At 41.0% G+C, this 21,128-nt stretch overlaps 1 protein-coding gene across 2 annotated transcripts in view; it reads right to left on the bottom strand.

Annotated features, from left to right (window-relative positions):
* Positions 1-270: 270 nt before the first annotated feature.
* Positions 271-21,128, bottom strand: part of LIX1 (limb and CNS expressed 1) — a 53,476-nt gene continuing 32,618 nt past the window's right edge. For both annotated transcript variants that reach the window (XM_061149502.1, XM_061149503.1), the window contains exons 3-6: positions 17,162-17,302; positions 14,541-14,636; positions 5,468-5,545; positions 271-3,251 (exon numbers count right to left, since the gene is read on the bottom strand). In XM_061149502.1, coding sequence (XP_061005485.1) covers positions 2,964-3,251; positions 5,468-5,545; positions 14,541-14,636; positions 17,162-17,302 — 603 coding nt within the window. In that variant the 3' untranslated portion in view covers positions 271-2,963. The remainder of the gene's footprint in view (positions 3,252-5,467; positions 5,546-14,540; positions 14,637-17,161; positions 17,303-21,128) is intronic.

Genomic DNA, 21,128 nt, shown 5'->3' on the forward strand with positions numbered 1-21,128 from the left:
AAATTGAAAGGTGTTAAGCTTTTATGTTTTCTTTCTTGTTTTCCTGAGACCTAGCTGATCAGATTTATCATTGACATAGGTATAACATTTCAAGAATATCTATGGCTTGATTCTTTTCCTTTTCTAGAAATAGGTGAATGAATGTAACAGCTAACATATTGAACAAAAGGACAACCAAATTCTGATCATTAGAGGAACAATGACTTTATTAAATGTGTAATACTCTGATATGATCATACAAGTTAAATGATTAGTTTTCTTTAAGCGGTTTTTTTCATAACAATCTGGGATATTTGGGTTTTGTGAAAATTAAACTATCTCTTGTCACAAATCAGTGCAATTCTGTATTTAAGGATGATGACATTTGTCTCAGAGATAGGTTAATGGGACTATGTCTGAGTTAGATTGGAGCCCTACTGAAAAGTTTAAGAAACTATAAGTAGGCATGCAACAATGAAGAGTTCTAAACTGGGGGTTCTTGGACAGAGCAATGAATGGATGTTGGGGAGGTTCACATATACTCTGAAACAGTCTGTGTAATTTTGAATGTAATTGTTTCATTCTATTTTCCTAGGATAAAGTCCATAGCTTCTATCAGATTCTGAAAGAATTTATAACCACAAACTGTTAGAACCCAGGGTTCTATATATTTAAGTAGAGAATCCTCCACTCCAGGCCCATTCAACACAGTGTGTTATTGAGAACACGATATAGAAAATGAAAAATAATAATAGTCTACTTTGCTCTTCAACCCTGCTAGCCTCAAGGCCAGAATTATAGATGTTTATGTGATATACCGACAGACATTAGGTCTTAGCTGATACTGATTTGTGATAAATGAACTTCAAAGGGAGTGGCAAAGATTCTGAGTTTTGCCTGTTTTGCTGAAACTCCCACACCATGGCGGGAAGAGTGGGCAGTTTTGACCAGCCAGGAAAAGTTGATAGTGGCCAAGCCAGAGCCTCTGCTTCCAGTGTATGGAATGGGTACAGTTTTTCTAATTGCCGGGCAGAGACTGCATTTAATATTTTCTAGCTGATTCCTGTTCCTGCATCTAGTTAGATAGTGTCAGCTTGAGGTGGTCACTGTTAAAGACTGCAAATGCAGTACAGATGTACCTACTTTTCATCACACCTAACATGGGAAGCTGTAGCTTCTCTGAAATGATAGAGTAATAACTTCTTGAAAACATTGCTTTAAATAGAAAGTGATTTAACTTTAAAATGTATTCACTTACAGATATTAATTCTAATTTCTATTTGGGAATTTCTCCTAGGTGACATTTAGCCTCATTATGGGGAGGGGAGGGATGTGATTTTTTTTTTTTGTTAAAACAATAGTTTAAATAAAATGTATCTAATATTATATAGTATTACCTCTGCAAGACATTTGAGTAGGGAAGGTATATGGCTAAACTTTTCCTTGGGGTGAGAAATATGATGTGTGAAGTTAATTTTTACTAATAAGGTTACTTCCAAAATACATGCTTAGTATACAGTTTCTTGGGGATTCAAGGAGTGACAATTAGCATTGTAGATATTTAGATATGAAGCTACAACTATCACATTTTTGTAAACATTAGTGTAATTATAATGGTTTCAGCTTTCATGAAAGTTAACAGGAAGAAAAGGAAATATTATTGAAAATTGAGAAAACTGTTTTTATTAAATTTGACATTGGAGTAAACAGGAAGAAAAGGAAATCTTATTGAAAATTGAGAAAACTGTTTTTATTAAATTTGACATTGGAGTAAATGCAAGATAATCCATCCCATGTTAAAAATAAGGAACTATTTATAAGTGTTTAAAATTGGCACTGCTACCATTCTTAAATTTGAGTGACGAAGAACCATAAAAAATGGTTTGTATTTGCTTTTGGTTGTCTAATCAGTTGATTGACCGAAGCCATTTTAAAAGAGAGATGGCAATGTTTTATCCCTTCTTTAAAGAAGAGTCCAGTAATTTAAACTGAAAAGTGACATTACGTTTGAGCTACTGGCGGTTTAAGTGTTTGAACAACAGCAAAGACAATTAATAATTCCTTTTCTCTAATGCAGGAGAAACAAATCAAATGTAAATATAAGTACTGCTAAATGCTAATGATTTTTCAAAATGTTTTAATCTTAGAAATGCCGGTAACTGTCCCCATTATAGATATATGACTGAGGTGGCAGACATAAAAATAAAGCAGTTCATCTATTTGCAAATTAAAAATGCACATGACTGATTGAGGACTCACAAAAACTGGATATTAATTCTTCTTGAGGAAAACAACTGAGGGTGCTATCCTGGGTGACATTTATACCCATATGGAAGAGTGGGCTTTAAAAAAAAAATTATTACAATGACATTTTAAGCCACATTACAATTATATAGTATTTTTCATACCATTACCACTTCAAAATCTTTGATAGTGGGATGTCCAGATAAAATCCCCACTGAAGTTTTATGTTACACCTGGTGGAGTGTAAATGATCTTGCAGCTGACAAAGCTTAAGAAGAAACTCTGACCCCTGGGTATTTTTTAAAATAATCCATATTGTTTATTTAATCCCAAGTATTTTTTAATTGCTATCATGCTACTTTCCCTAGTCCTGGCTGGTGTTCTTTTTGGAGTTGCTACACTGGTCCTTTCTTTGAAACAACATATGTAATCCAGCAAGGCACATGTCAACCAGGCTTCAGGTTGAAGCCAGGCCTGGGAAATATTTTCCAAACAATCCCATCGTCATCCTTTCGGTCTGAGGTGGAGCTATTGAGGAAACTGCACTGAGGGGACGTTGGGTCCTATAAGGGTCCTGCTACTCTTGAGATACTGTGCATGGGATAAGTGAGCAGAATTACTACCGCCTTCACGTAGCATCTAGAAGTGCTAAAGCCTCTGATGACCAAACCTCTCCGTGAGCGTCCTCACGGGAGAGTCCGGCCTCTGCCCACCTCGGGGGCAGCTGGGACCTGGTCTTGCTAGTGATAGCCACAGAGGGCCGTGAGGCTCAGCTGGTCATCACTGGGTGAAGAAGCGCCAGGATCACTGTAGATCTGCGTCAGGGCTAAACTCAGGATCTCTTTCTTTTCTTTGTAAAACCGTAGTTCTTGCCCTGCTTTCCTGGCTTCCTCCAGCTCCCTCAGGGCCGTTCGCAGCTCCTGGGAGAGAATCCCCGGCGACTCCCGCTCCTTCGTGATCCAGTCTAGGGCCATGTGGCTGCGCATCTTTTCATCCAGGGAGTACTGGGAGTAGTAGGAGATGACTTCCTGGGGACCGAGAGGCAAGGTCCAGAGCATCAGGGAAGAGCAACCGAAGTACCTGGGCTGTGGCCTTCCGACACTTCATTTCCCGGGCCTCCACCCCCCGCCCCAGCACACAAACACCTGTGGGTGTTCTACCAACAACCAAACCTCTCTGATCTTCACGAACTGAAGCCCAATCCCAGGACATACCTCTTAAAGGAGAGAAATGGCTAAAGTTGGTACCCAAAGTAAAGGTCACTCCGGGTTGAATCAAAACCCGCCACCAGGAATGACCTAATATTGTCCACAGAGCAGAGCTCTACCCTCACTGGAAAATATCTGTTCCTTTGAAACTGCATTCTTACAACAATTAGTATGAGCTAATAAAATACATTTATTTATAACCCTTCTGCCCAATGTTAGCTCCTTTGGCAAGATAGAGGGAAACAGCTATACAGAAGGGTCTGGGCAGAACTGGGTTTGGTCACACCCACTGCAGAAAACAGGAAACTTTGAATCAGGACAAGACTTCGATACCAGGAGAATCAACTTGCTAACTGCTGTGTTGTTAGCATAAGGAGGATGACAGACTAAATGGTTCACAGTAACTATGGGAAGGACTTAAAAAATTACGGACTACAGGCATTATCATCATTGATATCGTAACGGTAACTTTATGTGCTTGTCTCTTACTTTCTGCAGACAATGCAAAATTAGTCACTATCTCCCAATTCTCATGTTTAAAATTTGCCAGTATATTGTAATGTCATATATAAGTTTGATGAACGCTCTTTAAGAAGAACTTGTGGAGTGGATGCATTGCTTATTTTTATTTTCAAGAACATATGGTATTTATTTATGACCTTAACAAATTAAAAACAATCACGGAAAAGTGTTTGTAACCAACTCGGCATGTTTCAAAGGCTTTTTATGAAATCAAAGGAAAAGAAAAAAAATAGCCAAAGCCATTGTCAGCTACTCATTTCTTTTCCATCTTTGACATTTTGAAAGCCAGGCTTTCTAGGCAAAGAACAACTAAAAACTCCTGGGGCAGTAGTGCATGGAAAACTTTTACATCCGCCCTCATCTTGCTGACTAGTAGAGGCTTTGCTCCTCATACAACTTCCTGATAGCAAATTCTCAAAAATAACTACTACCCTCGAGTCTAGTGGGATAAAGGCAGAATAAATCTTAAGTGATAGTAGAGTGAGAACCATTAAGTGCATGGGAGGGGGTTTGCCTTCGCCACCAAAAGAGGGGGCAGGGTGCTTTTCATAGGTAGCTAAGAAATAGTGAGACCCTGTCTCTGAAAAATAAAGAAGAAACTTCCAAACCCCAAAACTGAACTGATTGAAAAACAAAAAATTGAAGTGATGGACATACCATGTCTCCCACCTTGATAATCAGTTCTGTTGCCCACCGGGAACATTTGGTGGGGGTGAGAAAAGTTCTCCTGTTCTTGGTGAGGAGAGGAGGTTTGGAGGTGGTGCAGACTCACATTTCTTTCTGCTTTGAAGAGTGGGAGGGGGCACACTGCATGGAGTAGATGCCATATGTGGCTTAGGAACTAAGTCTGTCTAAGGGATCCCTCCATTCTAGCGTTCAGTACAGGTATCTGAGTCAGTCCTATGGCCAGTCAACATTCTTCTTAGTGTGTGTATGTGGTCAGTCCCTGACACAACTGGACTGATATATCTAGATCTAAATCTAGATAGATATATCAGAGAGAGATATACCAGATACATGTATCAGATATAGATATATATATATGTACATATATATGTTAGTATACCTATAAATGTTGAACATATAGCTATGTGCATATAAATGCACGTAAAGTTATATATACTTATATATGTTAGTGTATACATATATACATGTTAGTAGATATATACTTCCCTGGTGGCTCAGACAGTGAAATATCTGTCTGCAATGAGGGAGATCTAGGTTTGATCCTTGGGTTGGGAAGATCCCCTGGAGAAGGGCATGGCAACCCACTCCAGTATTCTTGCTTGGAGAATCCCCATGGACAGAGGAGCCTGGCGGGCTACAGTCCGGAAGGTCTCAAAGAGTTGGACGCAATGAAGCGACTAAGCACAACACACACATATATATATCCTCTGCTCTTAATAAATAAGGTACTAAACAGAGAAAAATTCAAATAAAGGAACCTCAGTGGAAGATGAGCCATCCGCTTAGTCCATACAACACAAACCTGCTTTTTACTGGAAAAATCTCACCTGTCGGGAACATTTTGTTTCACGAAGGGCTTTGAGGCTTCCGTTCCAGTGCAATAGTTGGAAAATGGTCATAAGCTCCTATAAAACCCAAATGCTTTTCATTAGTCTCAAAGTAGAAATGTGAAAGAAAGTGCCTCAGTGATTGCTGAAGAGGTCATAACTCTAATCCCCAACTATATCAGGAAAATGGAATATACAATACTGTCAGAACACTTTGAGACTTTTCAAATACCACAGTCGTAAGCTTCCGGAGCGTTTTTCCTTCCCTCCTCTGTTTTATCTATATTTGGCATGAACTATTAAATAATGGACAAATACCTCTCAACAGTGTAAACACATATGCTGTAACAATTTTATATCCAGGAAGTTATATAAATATCCCAGCACATCTTCAAATAATGTGTAGGCAAGGCTATTCATTGCATCATTTTAGAAAAATTGTCTGAGACTGGCAATATCTTAAATGTTCATTTTTAAAGGAATGGTTAAATGAAATGTTTACAAAAAGGAATGGTTAAATCCTGAAGTGTAGAAGAATATAGCACCCCCAAATATGCAACTTTGGTATATTGATTATTTTGAGCTGTATCTACTTAAAAAACCACAAACAGAGAAAGAGGCTTTCTCTGAACTCCCCTTATCTCCCAAAAGACAGATCCTCCAAAAGGAACTTAATTGTTATAAAACCCTTCTCCAGGGGTTTCATCAACCAGGGAATACTGACACTTATCCCAGAAGTAGAAACAAGTCCACTCCATGCTCCGCCAAACTTTGTCACTATCATATCTCCTATCTATTCTTCTAAAGATCAATTCACCTTTCTTAAAGATCATCTCCTCTCTCCTAAGGGTCTCCCCTGGTGGCTTGGCAGTAAAGGATCTGCCTGCCAAGGCAGGAGACCTAAGAGAAACGGGTTCAACTCCCGGGTCATGAAGATCCCCTGGAGAAGGAAATGGCAGCCCATTCAAGTATGCTTGCTTGGGAAATCCCATGGACAGAGGAGCCCGGTGGAGCCTGGTGGGCTATAGTCCGTGGGTTGCAAAGATTCAGACATGACTGAGCAGCTGAGCAGGCACACGTGCGCTTTCCTGAGAGGCCTACACCCCTGCTCCCTTCTGTATTAAGATGGTATTTAATCCTGAATTCTAAGCCACCTTGTGGAGTTCCTCATTTTTCCCTGAGTATCTCTCACACATACATGAGGTGTACTTCTGTTTTTCTCTTCTTAATCTGCCTTTCATTACAGGAGTCTCAGCTAAGAATTCAGAAGGATAAAAAGAAAATGATCCTTCCTCCTTTACAACATGGTCATCCTACCAAATACAATGCAATCACAAAGGGTGAGAAGGCTCTCTTGTTCTAATATAAAGAGTCTCTGTGAGGTGTTAAAAGCAAGGTGTCCAACATGTATACTGTGTGTTACTACTTGAGTAAGAATTAGAAGATGCCTGTAAATATTTGCTTATAAACGCCTAGAAGAGTTCTGACAAGAGACAAAAGAATCTGGGAACATGAGTCACCTCAGGGGAGAAAAATGGAGGGAGGCTTTTCTCTGACACTCATTTGTACCTTTTGAGCTTTGAACCATGTGACAATATGGCATATGAAAATAATTTAAATTTTAAAAAATTTAGGCCAAAAAGTAAATATAGAGCATATAATGGACAAACTACAGAAACTGTAAAACACCCCTAAGTTTATAAATTCAGTCAAGAAAATGCCTTAAACTATGACCAATAAGGATGAATTGACAGTAAACCCACCCACAGTTTTCACATTCAATGGCCAGGGCTGAGCACAGCCTTTAGCCTTTCTATCAACATCATCCTTTCCCTGCCTGATACCGAGTGCAAGCTAACATGTATTCAACATACTGAAGATTTTGTTTTTCCAATCTGATTAGGATTAGCAGTCTTCCAGACGGCAATGGCACCCCACTCCAGTACACTTGCCTGGAAAATCCCATAGACAGAGGAGCCTGGTAGGCTGTGGTCCATGGGGTTGCGAAGGGTCAGACACGACTGAGCAACTTCACTTTCACTTTTCACTTTCAGGCACTGGAAAAGGAAATGGCAACCCACTCCAGTATTCTTCCCTGGAGAATCCCAGGGATGGGGGAGCCTGGTGGGCTGCCGGCTATGGGGTCGCACAGAGTCGGACACGACTGAAGTGCCTTAACAGTAACAGTAACATTGAAGTTACCTGCATTTTTTTTTTCTTTCTTTTTTGATCAGAGAAACATCTACAGTGGATTAGTGGTAGTACAAACCACAGCCACATACCTATTGGAAAATAACAATACAGTTAAGGAACTTCTTGGGCATGAGACAAGTTATGAAAGCTTAACATTTGAACAGATGTCTTATGCCCATTCGAAAACAAAGTGGACTTTTGTCTTTATGTCTGCTTGCTATGGAAAACGTTTTCACTATGAAATCTGGAGACATAAGCTCAGTTTGAGATTACAGTTACCTTAAAATTATGAGGTAAAATTTAAAGAGATAAGATCATCAGAACAAATATTCTCATGTCTAAATGTCTCATGTCTGAATAGCACTATTCTCATGTTTAAATTGCCATTAGAATGTAATGCTTTTCTTCTTTTTGGTTTGGGATTTTGTGTATGTATTACTACACAGTGAGCATCACAAGAACACATGCTGTTAGTCGCTCAGTTGTATCTGACTCTTTGCGACCCTGTGGACCGTAGCCTGCCAGGTCCCTCTGTCCATGGAATTCTCCAGGCAAGAACACAGGAGTGGGTTGCCATTCCCTTCTCCAGGATATGTTCCCAACGCAGGGATCAAACTTGGGTCTCCCAGGCTGCAGGCAGACACTGTCTGAGCCACCAGGAAGCCCAAGAACAGAGACCTTGGTAAAAGCAAAACCATGTGTCTCCATTAATTGAAACATGACATGGACAGCAGCTGAGCCACACACTGACCCCATGTCTGCCCAGGGTCCTCGGTCCAGTGCCAGGGGAACTCACCCTTCTTATCATTCCTCTCCACTTCTCTCTGCCCCCATCCAGATTTCCACTCTGTCACATCACTATGCTACTTTGGAAAAGTGAGAGTCTTTTGCTCCATAACCAAATCCATAATCTAATCTGGCTCCCAACACTATGCCTCTTACCAAGATAACCCCAGTGGCTGAGGAAGGTAAACTTGTGTTGCTATCCCTTGCTATCCCCTCAGGCCTACTCACTAAATGCTTTGCGGACATAAAAATGGCTAGGAATGATCTTTAGGTTCTGATATGAACACCTCCATGGTATTACAGGAGGGACAATATTGACAAATGTTTTATGATGTTTTATCGTAAGACTCAACTTAAATTATGTGTTTTCTTGTGTATGTCCATTTCCTTAAAGAAGAAAATGAATGCCACTTTCTTTTCCTGCAATCTTCACGTAACGTCGACAACCCAGAAAGATGTACTGAATTTATTCTGTGGCTTCAGTAACCCTCCTGGCATCATCCTTGCATCCATGTGGCCCAGTTTGAGAAACAACCTATTGCGAACAGAGCTCTTAATTCCATCCTCTGACAACTGTTGCCTTCATAATATATTTTTCCTCCAATGTCCTCTAAGCTTTCGTTCCTATCTATGTGCCAAGCCCCTCATCCAGATAAATTTCTGTTGTGTCACTCAGCAACCCTCCTAACACTGTGGAACCCACAATTCTGTGAACAGAACTGGAAATCTTTCTCATATCCCTTGGCAACCTACGCCTCTCGTAAAACTTCCCCACTGAGACTTGAGCTGTTTTTGTCTGCAGGAGGAGGATTATCCTCTTCACCCCCTCTGGTTTGTCTAAATTTCTATCCTATTATCAAGCAGTTGTTTCCTCTGCTGTAACACAACGGCCTCTTCTTCACTGCGGCTCTTGTTCCTAAATCCCCCAGGAAAGATAACCTTCTTTTACCTGCTTACTTTGTGTCCTGATCTATAGTGCTGGCCCTCCTCTCTGATGAATCTTACCATCGTCATGTGAAGTATACTGAAATATTTCCACATTCTCCCTGTCCCATTTCTTTATTTCCCCTCACATGACCAAGAATTGATGCTTTTGAACTGTGGTGTTGGAGGAGACTCTTAAGAGTCCCTTGGGCTGCAAGGATATCCAACCAGTCCATCCTAAAGGAAATCAGTCCTGAATGTTCATCAGAAGGACTGATGCTGAAACTGCAACTCCAATACTTTGGCCACCTGATGCGAAGAGCTGACTCATTTGAATAGATCCTGATGTTGGGAAAGATTGAAGGCAGGAGAAGAAGGGGATGACAGAGGATGAGATGGCTGGATGGCATCACCGACTCAATGGACATGAGTTTGAGTAAACTCCGGGAGTTGGTGAAGGACAGGGAGGCCTGACATGCTGCAGTCCATGGGGTCACAAAGAGTCAGACACAACTGAGCGACTGAACTGAACTGACCTGAACTGACCTGAACTGACCAAGTTCACTATCTTCAGATCTTCCTGAAGCTGTGTGAACCCTGGCTCAACCCCAGGAAATCTCTGCGTGCTTCTCATTGATTGCATGGGAAATCCTTGCATTATGAGAGACTGGTAAGGAGAGGGTGGCTGTGGGCTTCTGTGAGGACTTGGTTCCTAGTTTCCTATGACTCCTCACTGCCTGGTCTTCTCAGCCTTGTTTTCCTACTTGTTGAAGCCCTGTCGTTTTTTTTTTTTTTTTCTTTTTTTTGATTTTTTTTTTAAATTATTATTATTATTTTTTTTTCCAGTGGGTTTTGTCATACATTGATATGAATCAGCCATGGATTTACATGTATTCCCAATCTGAAGTCTGTTTGGTGGGCTATCTGTCCTGCTTCTTCCTCACTGAAGTCTTTGAGCTGTGTTTGTCACATGGGCTGATTTAGAAGCCTGGCTCCTCTGCATGGGCTGACAAATAAACAAGAAGCTGGTCTAGAGGTGGGCTTGAGACTGGGGCCAGGTGAGTGAAGCAAGACTTAAGGTGAGTTATACAAGTTCAGGGTCTTTTATTTAAAATCCTATCTTTATTTTTCGTTTGCCATAGATTTTTGCACATTTATGTTGAGTTTTAAACATATTGCATTATAATATTATTTGCCTTGATTACTGAATTTTTTGATGCACCCTTAAATTTTGTACCCCAGTTGAATGCTTGACTCTTCTTACCCCAGTCTGGGCTCTTCTGGGGATCTTGTCTCAGGGACAAGGGCAGTTTCATGAGCTTAAGATCTGTATAGTCACACAGGCTTTGAGCTTGGTTTAGCGCTTTGTTATCTTTAAATTCATAGTAATTTTTGAACAAAAGGTCTTAAACTTTCATTTTGCACCAGGCCCCCATAAAATATGTAGCCAGTTCCCTTTACCAAGTATTAGTTGCTCAGTTGTGTCTGACTCTTTGTGACCCCATAGACTGTAGCCCACCAGGCTCCTCTAGCCATGGAATTCTCCAGTCTAGAATACTGGAGTGGGAAGCTATTTCCTTCTCCAGGGGATCTTCCCGACCCAGAGATCGAACCTGGGTCTCCTGCACTGCAGGCAGATTCTTTACTGTCTGAGCCACAGGAAGGCCCATAAGTAAATTAGAAATCAAATGGTGAATCGAGTCCTGTGTTTTCTTTCTCTTCAGGAACATTGCAGTTGTAGCTTTCATTCTACAGCTTTCCTGGTTCATGTTGTCATTCATTAAATCTAAGCCAACAATGACTGGGGTCTGTCCTCACAGAGCTTCTTGGTGTTGCCTCCTACGAGAAACAATGTTTGGCCTCCCAGCTACTTCACAGGGAGAGAATGAACACTGCTTCTCTCTGGAACTCTGTCTGGGAGACTGGCTTGGTTCTGTGATTCATCAGAAATAAGAAAAACAAACAGTGTAAATGGAGAACTTGAAAAACAGGTGGGCACCATCTCCCCACCCAAGAGAATGGATTTAAGAGGAAATTTGTTTATGGGATGAGGTTTTAAAAGGCGACCTGGAGAACTTAGCAAAGATGTAAATAAACAGCTCGTCTTTGGATTGCATTAGGCTTCAGAATAAATATATTAACCAGCTTCAGTCAAAGTCTGCCTTGAATCTGACCTTGACAAGACCCAGTGGCTAGAGCTGCCGCCATCCCACCCCTGCAAACATGAGGCAGTTTTCTCTACAGAGAGAGGCAAGGCTACCTTAAACAGGCACCCCAGCCTCCCGCCCACGAAGTGAAGGTAAGCAGAAGCCTATCAGGTTTCTTCTGAGCTCTGCCTCTTTGACGGCCCCCCTGGAAAGCCCGAGGGCAGTCAGGAGACACCAGTCTCGTTTTTAGACTGTATAGTCAACCATAGCTAGATACAAACACACATCTATTACCCCGCAGGGGTACTGAATTGCTGTGTTGACTGCAAACAGCCCAGGCCTGTGGTCAATTCCCATTATGCGCAGAAACAAGTTGATGCATTTAACCCAGGCCACGGAGGAATGTGCAGAAAACCAGCAGGCGACCTTGGGCTGGAGGAAGGAAGAGGGATGTACTGCATGGCCCTCCCTGTGGGTTGCCAGCATCCCTACTGGGAGGAGGGAGCTTGGATTTTTCCTGCCCTCATGCCTTCCTCTACCTCTGTCTCTCATCCAGCACCCAGCCTCCTTTATGAGAATTTATGAAGCATTTCCACAATATGAGTCAAATTGTTATTTCACATACTTAAATACCGTACTACGCAGACCACACAGAAAACATGTAGCCCACAGAAAGGCAATTAAAAAAAAAGGATTACTAAAAGGAGGTTGAGTACAACCTTTCATAGTACTTGGACAGAATTTTTAAAAAAAATTTTTTTTGCCTTCCCTGTATTTGGCAGACTAACCCACTGCATTAAAAAAAATCATTCTTGATTTTTCTGAAAATAGTTACTATATCCTATACAAGCTACCATGTTCTTGGCCAGGCAACATTCATTCTGTAAGAAAAAAAAAAAAAAAGTACAATATTCTTCTATCAGGGAGAGAGGAGAAATTAAATGATTTTCTTAAGGAATCATTGTGCTAAATGCTTTATAAATGTCACATTGTATAAGTCCCACAAAAAGTCTATACAGTGGACATCATGATTCTTACTTTGTAGATGAGAAAAACTGAGTCTCAGAATGGCTGAGTTCACAGGTGACAAGTGGTAGAACAGGCTTGGCACTTGGATCTGTATGATTTTTTTAGTTTGTGTTCCTTCTCTTGTGTCATGCGCCTCCCTTTTATGTTTCCTCTGTTTGACTTTAGAATGTTGTGGGATATAAAAAAGGACTCTTGGCAGTTTCACTCCTGTATTCTATAGCAGGGCTTCCCTCATAGCTCAGTCGGCAAAGAATCTGCCTGCAGTGCGGGAGACCCAGGGCCCTGAAACATTTTTTGCTGGGAAGCTATCTTATCCTCATCTGAAGACTTTAGGTTAGATAAAGCTGTCAAGGGAATCCATCCGGTAACCTCTGGCATTTCAAGTAAAGCAGTCCTTCTTCAGAAATATATATATACTATCAATTGTCATTTTTTACTGAGCATTTACCATATGCCTGGAATTGTTCTGAACTCTCTATGCAGTCTTGTTTAATCTTCACAATGGCACAGTGAGGTCGCATTGCTATTATTGCTACTCTTTTTTTTTTTTTTTTTATTGCTACTCTTATTCTTCCTGGTTTATGTACAAATGAGGAAACAGATTTAGAGGTGAGTAGCTGAACCCACTCCCCAGCCAGGGCTGAGAACCACTGGCTGCTGCAAGCCGCTGTCTATACCAGAAGGTGAGTTCAAGGTCTTTTGTAAACCAAGACAAGCAACATCAAAGGTCAGTGAGACCACAACTGCTTAAGGAGAAATCTGGATGACTGAGATCTTCCTAGGAAAGGATGAAAAAAGAGCACTTTTGCTTCAATCAAACAAGAGAATGATGAGTAAAATTAATGAGTTTTAAAATGGGCAGGATGGACATATCCACCTGAGAAGTGGCTGTGGGCTTGCAGTTAGGAAAAGAGTTTGAAAGGTACCAAAGATGGTATTTGAAAGCTGGCTTTAGGGTTCAGCTATACCACCACTTTAAATTATACCACGATGAACATTTTTGTCCATAAAACTTTATATTATGATTGCTTCTTGGAATCTAACCTAAAATAATAGAAATCTTGGAGGTAAAGTCTCCTTGTTATAACACTGCATATCGATTCTTAGTAACATTGATGTATATGGATGGTCAACTGTATTCAAATTTAATTTTTTAGAGAGCATACTTTTCATTCTCGACCACTACTGAATTTTTGTCTGTCGAGCCCAATATAGGATAATAGTCAAAATGTGAACTCAGGAATCAGACTGCCTGGGTCTAAACCCAGGCTGTGCCATTTACTAAGCTGTATGACATACTTCCTTCAATGCTGACATGGGTATAATAAATACTCATGCGTTTTTGTGAAGGTTAAATTATGGTAAGACTTGTTAAATGCTTAGCACAGTGCCAGACAAGGTAAGCATCCAGTGAGTGTAAGCTATTCTTCTTCTTACTGCTAGTATAATTAGTTTATAAATAATAGGTAATATAGTTCCTTAGCTCTGTTATTGCTTGTCAGTAGTGGAATGAAAACAGCTACAGCTTGCTAAATTTTTTGATTTACTTAATGATAGGAGATGGCAGATCTTGTTTACAAAAATACCATAATGGAGGGGGAAATTGTTTAATATACATTGCAGTCACCTTCAACTATAACTTCTGAAAATTAAGAACCAAATAGTCATGACCAATATTTCAAGCTGTTTGATTTGATTAAAAGGGGAGCTTTATACTGAAAAGCTGGTAAAGTGTTAATAGGGTCATAAGACGGTAATGTTCCCTACCTGTTTCTTAGCTTAAGTCTTCTACTTCCCTTGAAGAAGCAAAGATTGTGCCTTGTTGGCTTGTTTGTTTTAGCCTACTGCAGTGCTGCCAGAAGAGAGTTACAGGGCTGGATTCTAAGAGGGTTAAATTAAAATGACTGAAATAAACAAAGAGCTGTTCGTGATAAGACGGGCATTCCCCCAGGCTTCTAGGGGCTGTGTAGCAAAATAAACGTGTGGGCAGGTACCTGAAACTCAAGCATGGTCTTCCCCATGTTTGACTCCAACATGTAGTGATAGGCTCCAATGCTGGTGCTCGGGTCATCTGCGTCATCCAAAGTGCCCTTGGGAAGGAAGCAGAAAAGCAAAGTATCACGGATTTTTCCTCCTCTTCTTTGGGGGTCATGAATGAATCCTGTGAAACACCCGTGGTTCTAACCCTACAGGTGTGCACTTTTTACAACCATCTCCAGCTAATTTGGCATAAAAGCCTTAATCTTACCATCTCTCAGAGTGAAGAGGATTTTTGAAGTCAATTTGAACCTAGCTTTTCGTTAGAATGTTAACTGATTATATACTCAAAAAGAATAATTATACTAAAGCAGAAATTCCCACATCTCTATAGAGTTTTTATTGGTAGTGGCATTAATGCCACTCTAATGAGTGGTTGCCCTTTGAGGCTGTTTTCATCCATTATTGAAATCTTGAAATGCTGACTTGCTTCATAAGATTCTAGTGATCACCAAGCAAATTATGTAACTAACAGGGAAAAAATTCTCCAGTTGTATGGACCATTCATATTTTACCACCATGATTCTTTTTTTTTTAAATTAATTTATTTTTTAATTTGAAAGTTTAAGAGAGAGGGGACACATGTACACCTATGGCTGATTCATGTTGATGTTTGACCACCGTGATTCTCAATGGGAGCTTTTCATAATAGGCTGGTGTTCAACCTGGGGAGACATGGATTTTGGTTTATATTTTTTCAATTCTGGACGACTTAATCTTTAACAAACAAGGTGGGTGGGTGATGGGAAAAAATGAAATTCCTCTTCAATATTTGGTTATGGGGAGTGTCAATAAAGAAGCTAACATGAGCTCTGGAATGGCATTGGGGCCTGCCCTTCAATATCCCACAGCCTTGGATTCCTGGGAAGGTGGGCAATGGCTTTGAGAGACTGAACAAACAACAGCCAGCATCAGATAGCCGCAAATTTATAGCTTTTGAATGCAATAACATTAACACACTACTGCCGAAATATTTATGTTGGCTTTTTAAATATCCCAGAGGAAATCCATCCAGAAGCCTATGAACCATATATATTCTCCTTCCTTAGAAATTTCCATGAAAAAAATGATAAATTACATTTACACTGAGGACCCCTCCCTGCTCCTGAGTAAATTCCACACATATAAATCAGGCATCATTTCCCTAACTTCTCTTCCTCGAAGGCACTTGAAATTTACAGGGCAGAAAAATAAAGGCTTCCTTTCATCCTCAGAGCAGAGACAGACCAGAGCTCCCTGAAGTCTCTCTGCCAGGACAACCACTCTCAGTCTCTGCCTCTCTCCCCTCATCGCTTCTCTGTGTGATAAGAGCATTTATGAGGGGGGAAGGCAACAAAAAAAGGTCACAGCTGGTGTAATAATGTCACCTTCCTTATCGGTAGCTTCTCCAGAATAACAGAACCTTGACTTGCATAGTCAGGTTAAGGGAATCAGGGAATGAAACTCTCAGATAGGGTTGATCCATGCTAAAGGTGAAGCAGGAGGTAGCTTATCTCTTTGGTAATGCCTTTTGGTTTCTGCACTTTAAGGACACATAGGGAGATGCCTGCCCCAGTTGAGACCGAAGGCTTCCTCCGTGGTGAAAATGGTTTATAGTTTGGAGGTACAAGGATCAGGAGCACCAAATAATTCATGGGGCAAATAATCTACTCCTAGATTGGTGAGAAAATGTCCTGTCTAAATTTCTAAGACATAGTTTGGCTCTCAAAGCACTTTGCATTTAATTACGTCTATTACAGAAATTTCCAGAGCTCTTGGAATAAAGTAATCGATATTAAGTGTGATAACTCTAACATCTAACAAATATTAGGCATACAGTTTTTCTCATAGCTAAGCAGTTAGTGGGCTTGCCTTGTGGCTCAGCTGGTAAAGAATCTACCCGCAATGAGGGAAACCTGGGTTCGATCCCTGGGTTGGGAAGATCCCCTGGAGAAGGGAAAGACTACCCATTTCAGTATTCTGGCCTGGAGAATTCCATGGACTGTAGAGTCCATGGGGTCGCCAAGAGTCAGACACAACTGAGTGACTTTCACTTCACTTCACTTCAAGCAGTTAGTATTTCCCTAAAAGCACAGAGTGCAGGACGTCACGCTGGCTGGGGAATTGGCACTTTTAACAAGTGCTTCAGATAATTTTTATGATTAGTCCAGTTTGGGAAAAACGGAACTTCTTTATGCCTAGGTTAAAGCGGTATTCAACTGCATGCATCCTCAGGCCCTGAAAGAATCAGTGCTAACACCCAAATAAACAGCTAACACCCAAATAAACAAATCACCCAAATAAACAAATCACCCAAATAAACAAATCAAGATGCATAATTTGATCCACTTTGATAGACAGCTTGATTAATTGTGATCCAGGAAGGCTAAAGAATCTTGCTGAGACGTGGATAGGAAGCCAGCCCCAATATCATGATTTTCAGTCTAAGTGCTCTTTTTGCTGAAAATTAATGATCTAATGGGTTAAAAATAAAACCTGCACCAGGTCCTAAAGAACTTGTCTGCATTACCATCTCCCAAGAGTCAAAGGCCTCAGTACTCTGTACAGCCAGCTCCCCGCTTCCCTGGTGGGTACTCACGCTGGTGGAGGCAACTGCTTCCTGCACACTCTCCATAATGAATTCCTTGGTGATCCGGCGAGAGGGCAGCTCGTTGAAGAGGGAGTTGATTAGGGCCACTTTAGCTGCATCCCGTCTGGCCTCAGCTCTACTTAAGCAGCACTTAAGAAGGGAAGGAGAAAAGGAGTCATTAAAGAATCCGGCATCTCATCATTTCGCCCCGACCCAGTGGGTCTCTGGACATTTATTTCTATTTATACATTTACTGTCTGCACGTATTCTTCCATAGCCATTGCTAATCCCCTTGATGATCATGCAGATGTTCTTGCAGCCCCAGAGCCCATGCAAATGTCTCGGTTAGTCTTCAAATGCTTTTCTCTTATTTCACAGTCACTGAATGCTTATGTATGAGAGGCTTTCACACTCTGTTAATAAATAATAACAAACGTAATCATGGCAACTGTTCTGTGCTCAGTGATTGCATTCATTACCAGGGCCCTCCTCAAATCTTTATTTCAGAGAAAAGAAAGTAAGGACCGAAGAAAAATGGGAGACACGTTTAACACAATAATTAAAAACATATATTCTGGAGTCAGACTCCTCGGGTTCCGAATCCAATTCTGGAACTCACTAGCTGAAAAACCAGGGACAAACTAGTCTTTCTGTGCCTCAATTTCCTCCTCTCTAAATGGGAATAATAGTGGTCCCTGTGTCGTAGGGTTGAGGATAGGCTCAATTCATTAATATAGAGAAAGCACTGAGAATACCCAGCACGTGGTAACACTCTGTACCTCAGAGTGTTAACGTAAATATCTCAGGCTTATGTTTTTTAACCTTCAGGTTAGGACCAAGTGACTGCTGTGAAAGATGGTTTGGGCTTTTTTTCCTTAGTGTTGGATGGCAATCTATAAGCCTTTCAGGTAGCTTCAGGCAGCAAAGCCCTTCAAGCTTTAGACCTCTCTCAAGGTTTTGACCACCTGCATTAAACCAGGGATGTGGAGACTGGGAGAGGTGTCTTTGCAATTATGGATTTGGCTGGAAATTTACAGGATACTGAATTCTGAGTCAGCAGTCTTGGGTACCACCTCTTCCAGGAAACTTTCCCTGACCACTCCCAACTGCAGGCTGGGAGGAGCAGCATCCATAAGAGGCACACACCACACTGAAGGGTAACTGTCCACTAGCACTCTGCCGCCCAAGCCCGGGCTGTGAGCAACCTAAGGATGGAGCCTTTGACTTAATCAACTCTCTGTCTTTGCACCTGCAACATAGTTTGTTGAATGGATAATTGAATATAGCCTAGGAAATTGAAAGCACCCGTCACTAAAGCGCCTGATAAAGTATTTAAGAAATCCTCTTAAAGAAGAGAATTTAAGATATACACTTATTCATTTTAAAAAGTCCCATTTCAATATACCCTTTATTGTGTTCATAATCCAGTAATAGAAAAATATACTAATATGTGAATTGCAGAGGGGAAAATTGGGCTTTTAGTTCAGGCACTTTGAGAGTACTAGTTTTGCCCGAGTGTAGGGTGTGTTTATTATTCTTTGGAAAATCAGTTCCCCGTTAAAAAGCAAACAAAGTTTTTGCAATATTACCTGACATCTGTAAAATCAGCTCATTTTAACAAGAATTTGCTGTATGAAACATATAATAATGCCATTGGGGTTTTAGAATTTAGAGAATTAGATTCAGATCTGGGCACTCTTACAAAACTTTATATAACTTTCTATCTAAATAATAGCAATTTAAACCATCTTTCATAGAGCGAGACCTAGTAAACACTACTTAGATAAAAGAAGCTATCTATTTTAAATAAGACCAGCTAAGTACTAGATCAAAGGCGCCACATACATTTACAACCAAATGGCACTGCTTCTGAGATCAAAGTGCTTCAGGGCTGAGAGAACAGAGAGAGCCTTTACCCAGAAAGCATGGAAAAGGACTCTGAGACTTAACCAGAATCGAGATTTTTTTCAAGCAGACACATGTCTTTACTTATTTTATTGTTTCAATGTACAGAATCTTTGGTTAAAATCGGGGAGAAAGTGTACCAATTAATAAGTACATAAAATAAAATAAATTCTGAGCCATCAAAGGCTTTCCTTGCTATTGTTCTTTGCATTTCTGAAAGACAAGTGCTTCAAAATGTGTATAATGTTAACCAGCCGCTTTCTTTTAAATTTTGGAGCTACAAATCTGAGCCAGTAAAACTGCATATTTTTCTTTAGGGATCTTTTAGTGGGAACTCTCAAACCATAAGGACCTGTGTTTGGACAAGAAATTTGGCCAAAAGCAATCTACTTGGCAAATCTAAGTCAGACTGTGGATTCTGTTGTATGAACAGGCACTGTGAGAGTTACAACCACACAGTGGGAAATTCTGCAAGAAAATAAAATACGGTAAGTGACAGGATGTTTTATCCGTGTGTCCAAACTGGTCGTCAAAGACATCATTTGGGGAGTGAATGAAGTATGATGTTATTTCAAAGCAACTTCCTGCTGGGATTGGACTCCCCAGGTTGTATGGTTTATTCTTGCTGTTTGTCAGCCAGACCCCAATCATAAATACAGATTTGTAAACCATGACTTATCCGCTAACCATTCTTACTTGTTAACACAGAGAGACGACTTCTATCCTTTGCACTTTGTGAAAGTGCAGGGCTGGAATATTTAATAGTCAAGATTTTACTCAAGTCAGCTGTGGATTTCTTTAGCATGTGGAGCCACATGTTTTTCAAGTGGCTAGAAGACCCCACTCAGACATTTATCTTGATGCTTGGATGCCTTTCATTTGCCGGTAGATTATAAACCACTATAATCATTTCAAAGCCTCTCAGCTCTAAAATTAAAGCAAAAAAAAAAAAAAAAGGAGCATCTGTGGCATTGCTCAGGAAAACTATTTAAAGGTGGGGGTAGCCAGCCTCTGAGAAAACCCCCAGCGATCTCTGCCTCCTGGTATTCACACTTGTGCATGCTGTACAGAGTTGGTCTGTGTAACCAACAGAATACAGCAGAAGCTATGGTATGTCACATTTAATATTATGTTATAAAAGGCACTGTGGTCCTTCCTGGTCACACTTGCTTTCTCTTTAGGAAGACTCAGCTGCTGTGTTGTGAGTAGTCCTACTGAAAGGTACACTTGCTAAGGATCTAACTAACTCCTACTGCCAACAGCCTTCTGAGGGAGATTGAAGCTGATCCTCCAAACCCCATCAAGCCTTTAGATGACTGTGGCTCCAGGCTTGACTGCAACCTCTGGGAGACCCTGGGCCAGAACTACCCAACTAAGTGGCTTCCAGATCCCTGATCCTCAGAAAGAGTGTGAGACAATGAGAAGTTTTGTGGCCGTCTGTTACCCAGCCACAGATAGCTAACACAGAAGCTTTGCTCCCATCAGGTAATTGGGAACTCCTTCAGCTCACTCTTGAGATCTGTCTGTCTTAGTTGCTCAGTCGTGTCTGACTCTTTGCAGCCCCATGGACTGTAGCCCACCAGGCTCCTCTGTCCATGGGATTTTCCAGGCAAGAATACTGGAGTGGGTTGCCATTTCCTTGAGGCAGAGCTCACGAATAGTAATCCTTGTTGCTGGGTGCTGAGCTAAACTGTTCCAGGTGGCGCTGGTGGTAAAGAAAGCACCTACCAACGCAGGAGACATAAGAGATATGGGTTTGAGCCCTGGGTCCGGGAGATCCCCTGGAGGAGGAAATGGCAACCCACTCCAATATTCTTGCCTAGGAAATGTTACGGACAGAGGAGCCTGGCAGGCTATAGTCCACGGGGTCCCAAAGAGTTGGACACGACTGAAGGGACTTGGCACGCACGCACAAGCTGAGTGTTTTATGTCGATTGTCACATTTAGTTATCACCACAATCCTGTAAGGTTTATTTTGTTGTTATCCTTACTTTGCCCTTGAGAACACAGAGGTTACATAGCACAAGGTCATACAACTTAAAAAATTATCAAAGCAAGATTAAACCCCTGT

This window comes from Dama dama, chromosome 9 (assembly GCF_033118175.1).
Source record: "Dama dama isolate Ldn47 chromosome 9, ASM3311817v1, whole genome shotgun sequence".
NCBI lineage: Eukaryota > Metazoa > Chordata > Mammalia > Artiodactyla > Cervidae > Dama > Dama dama.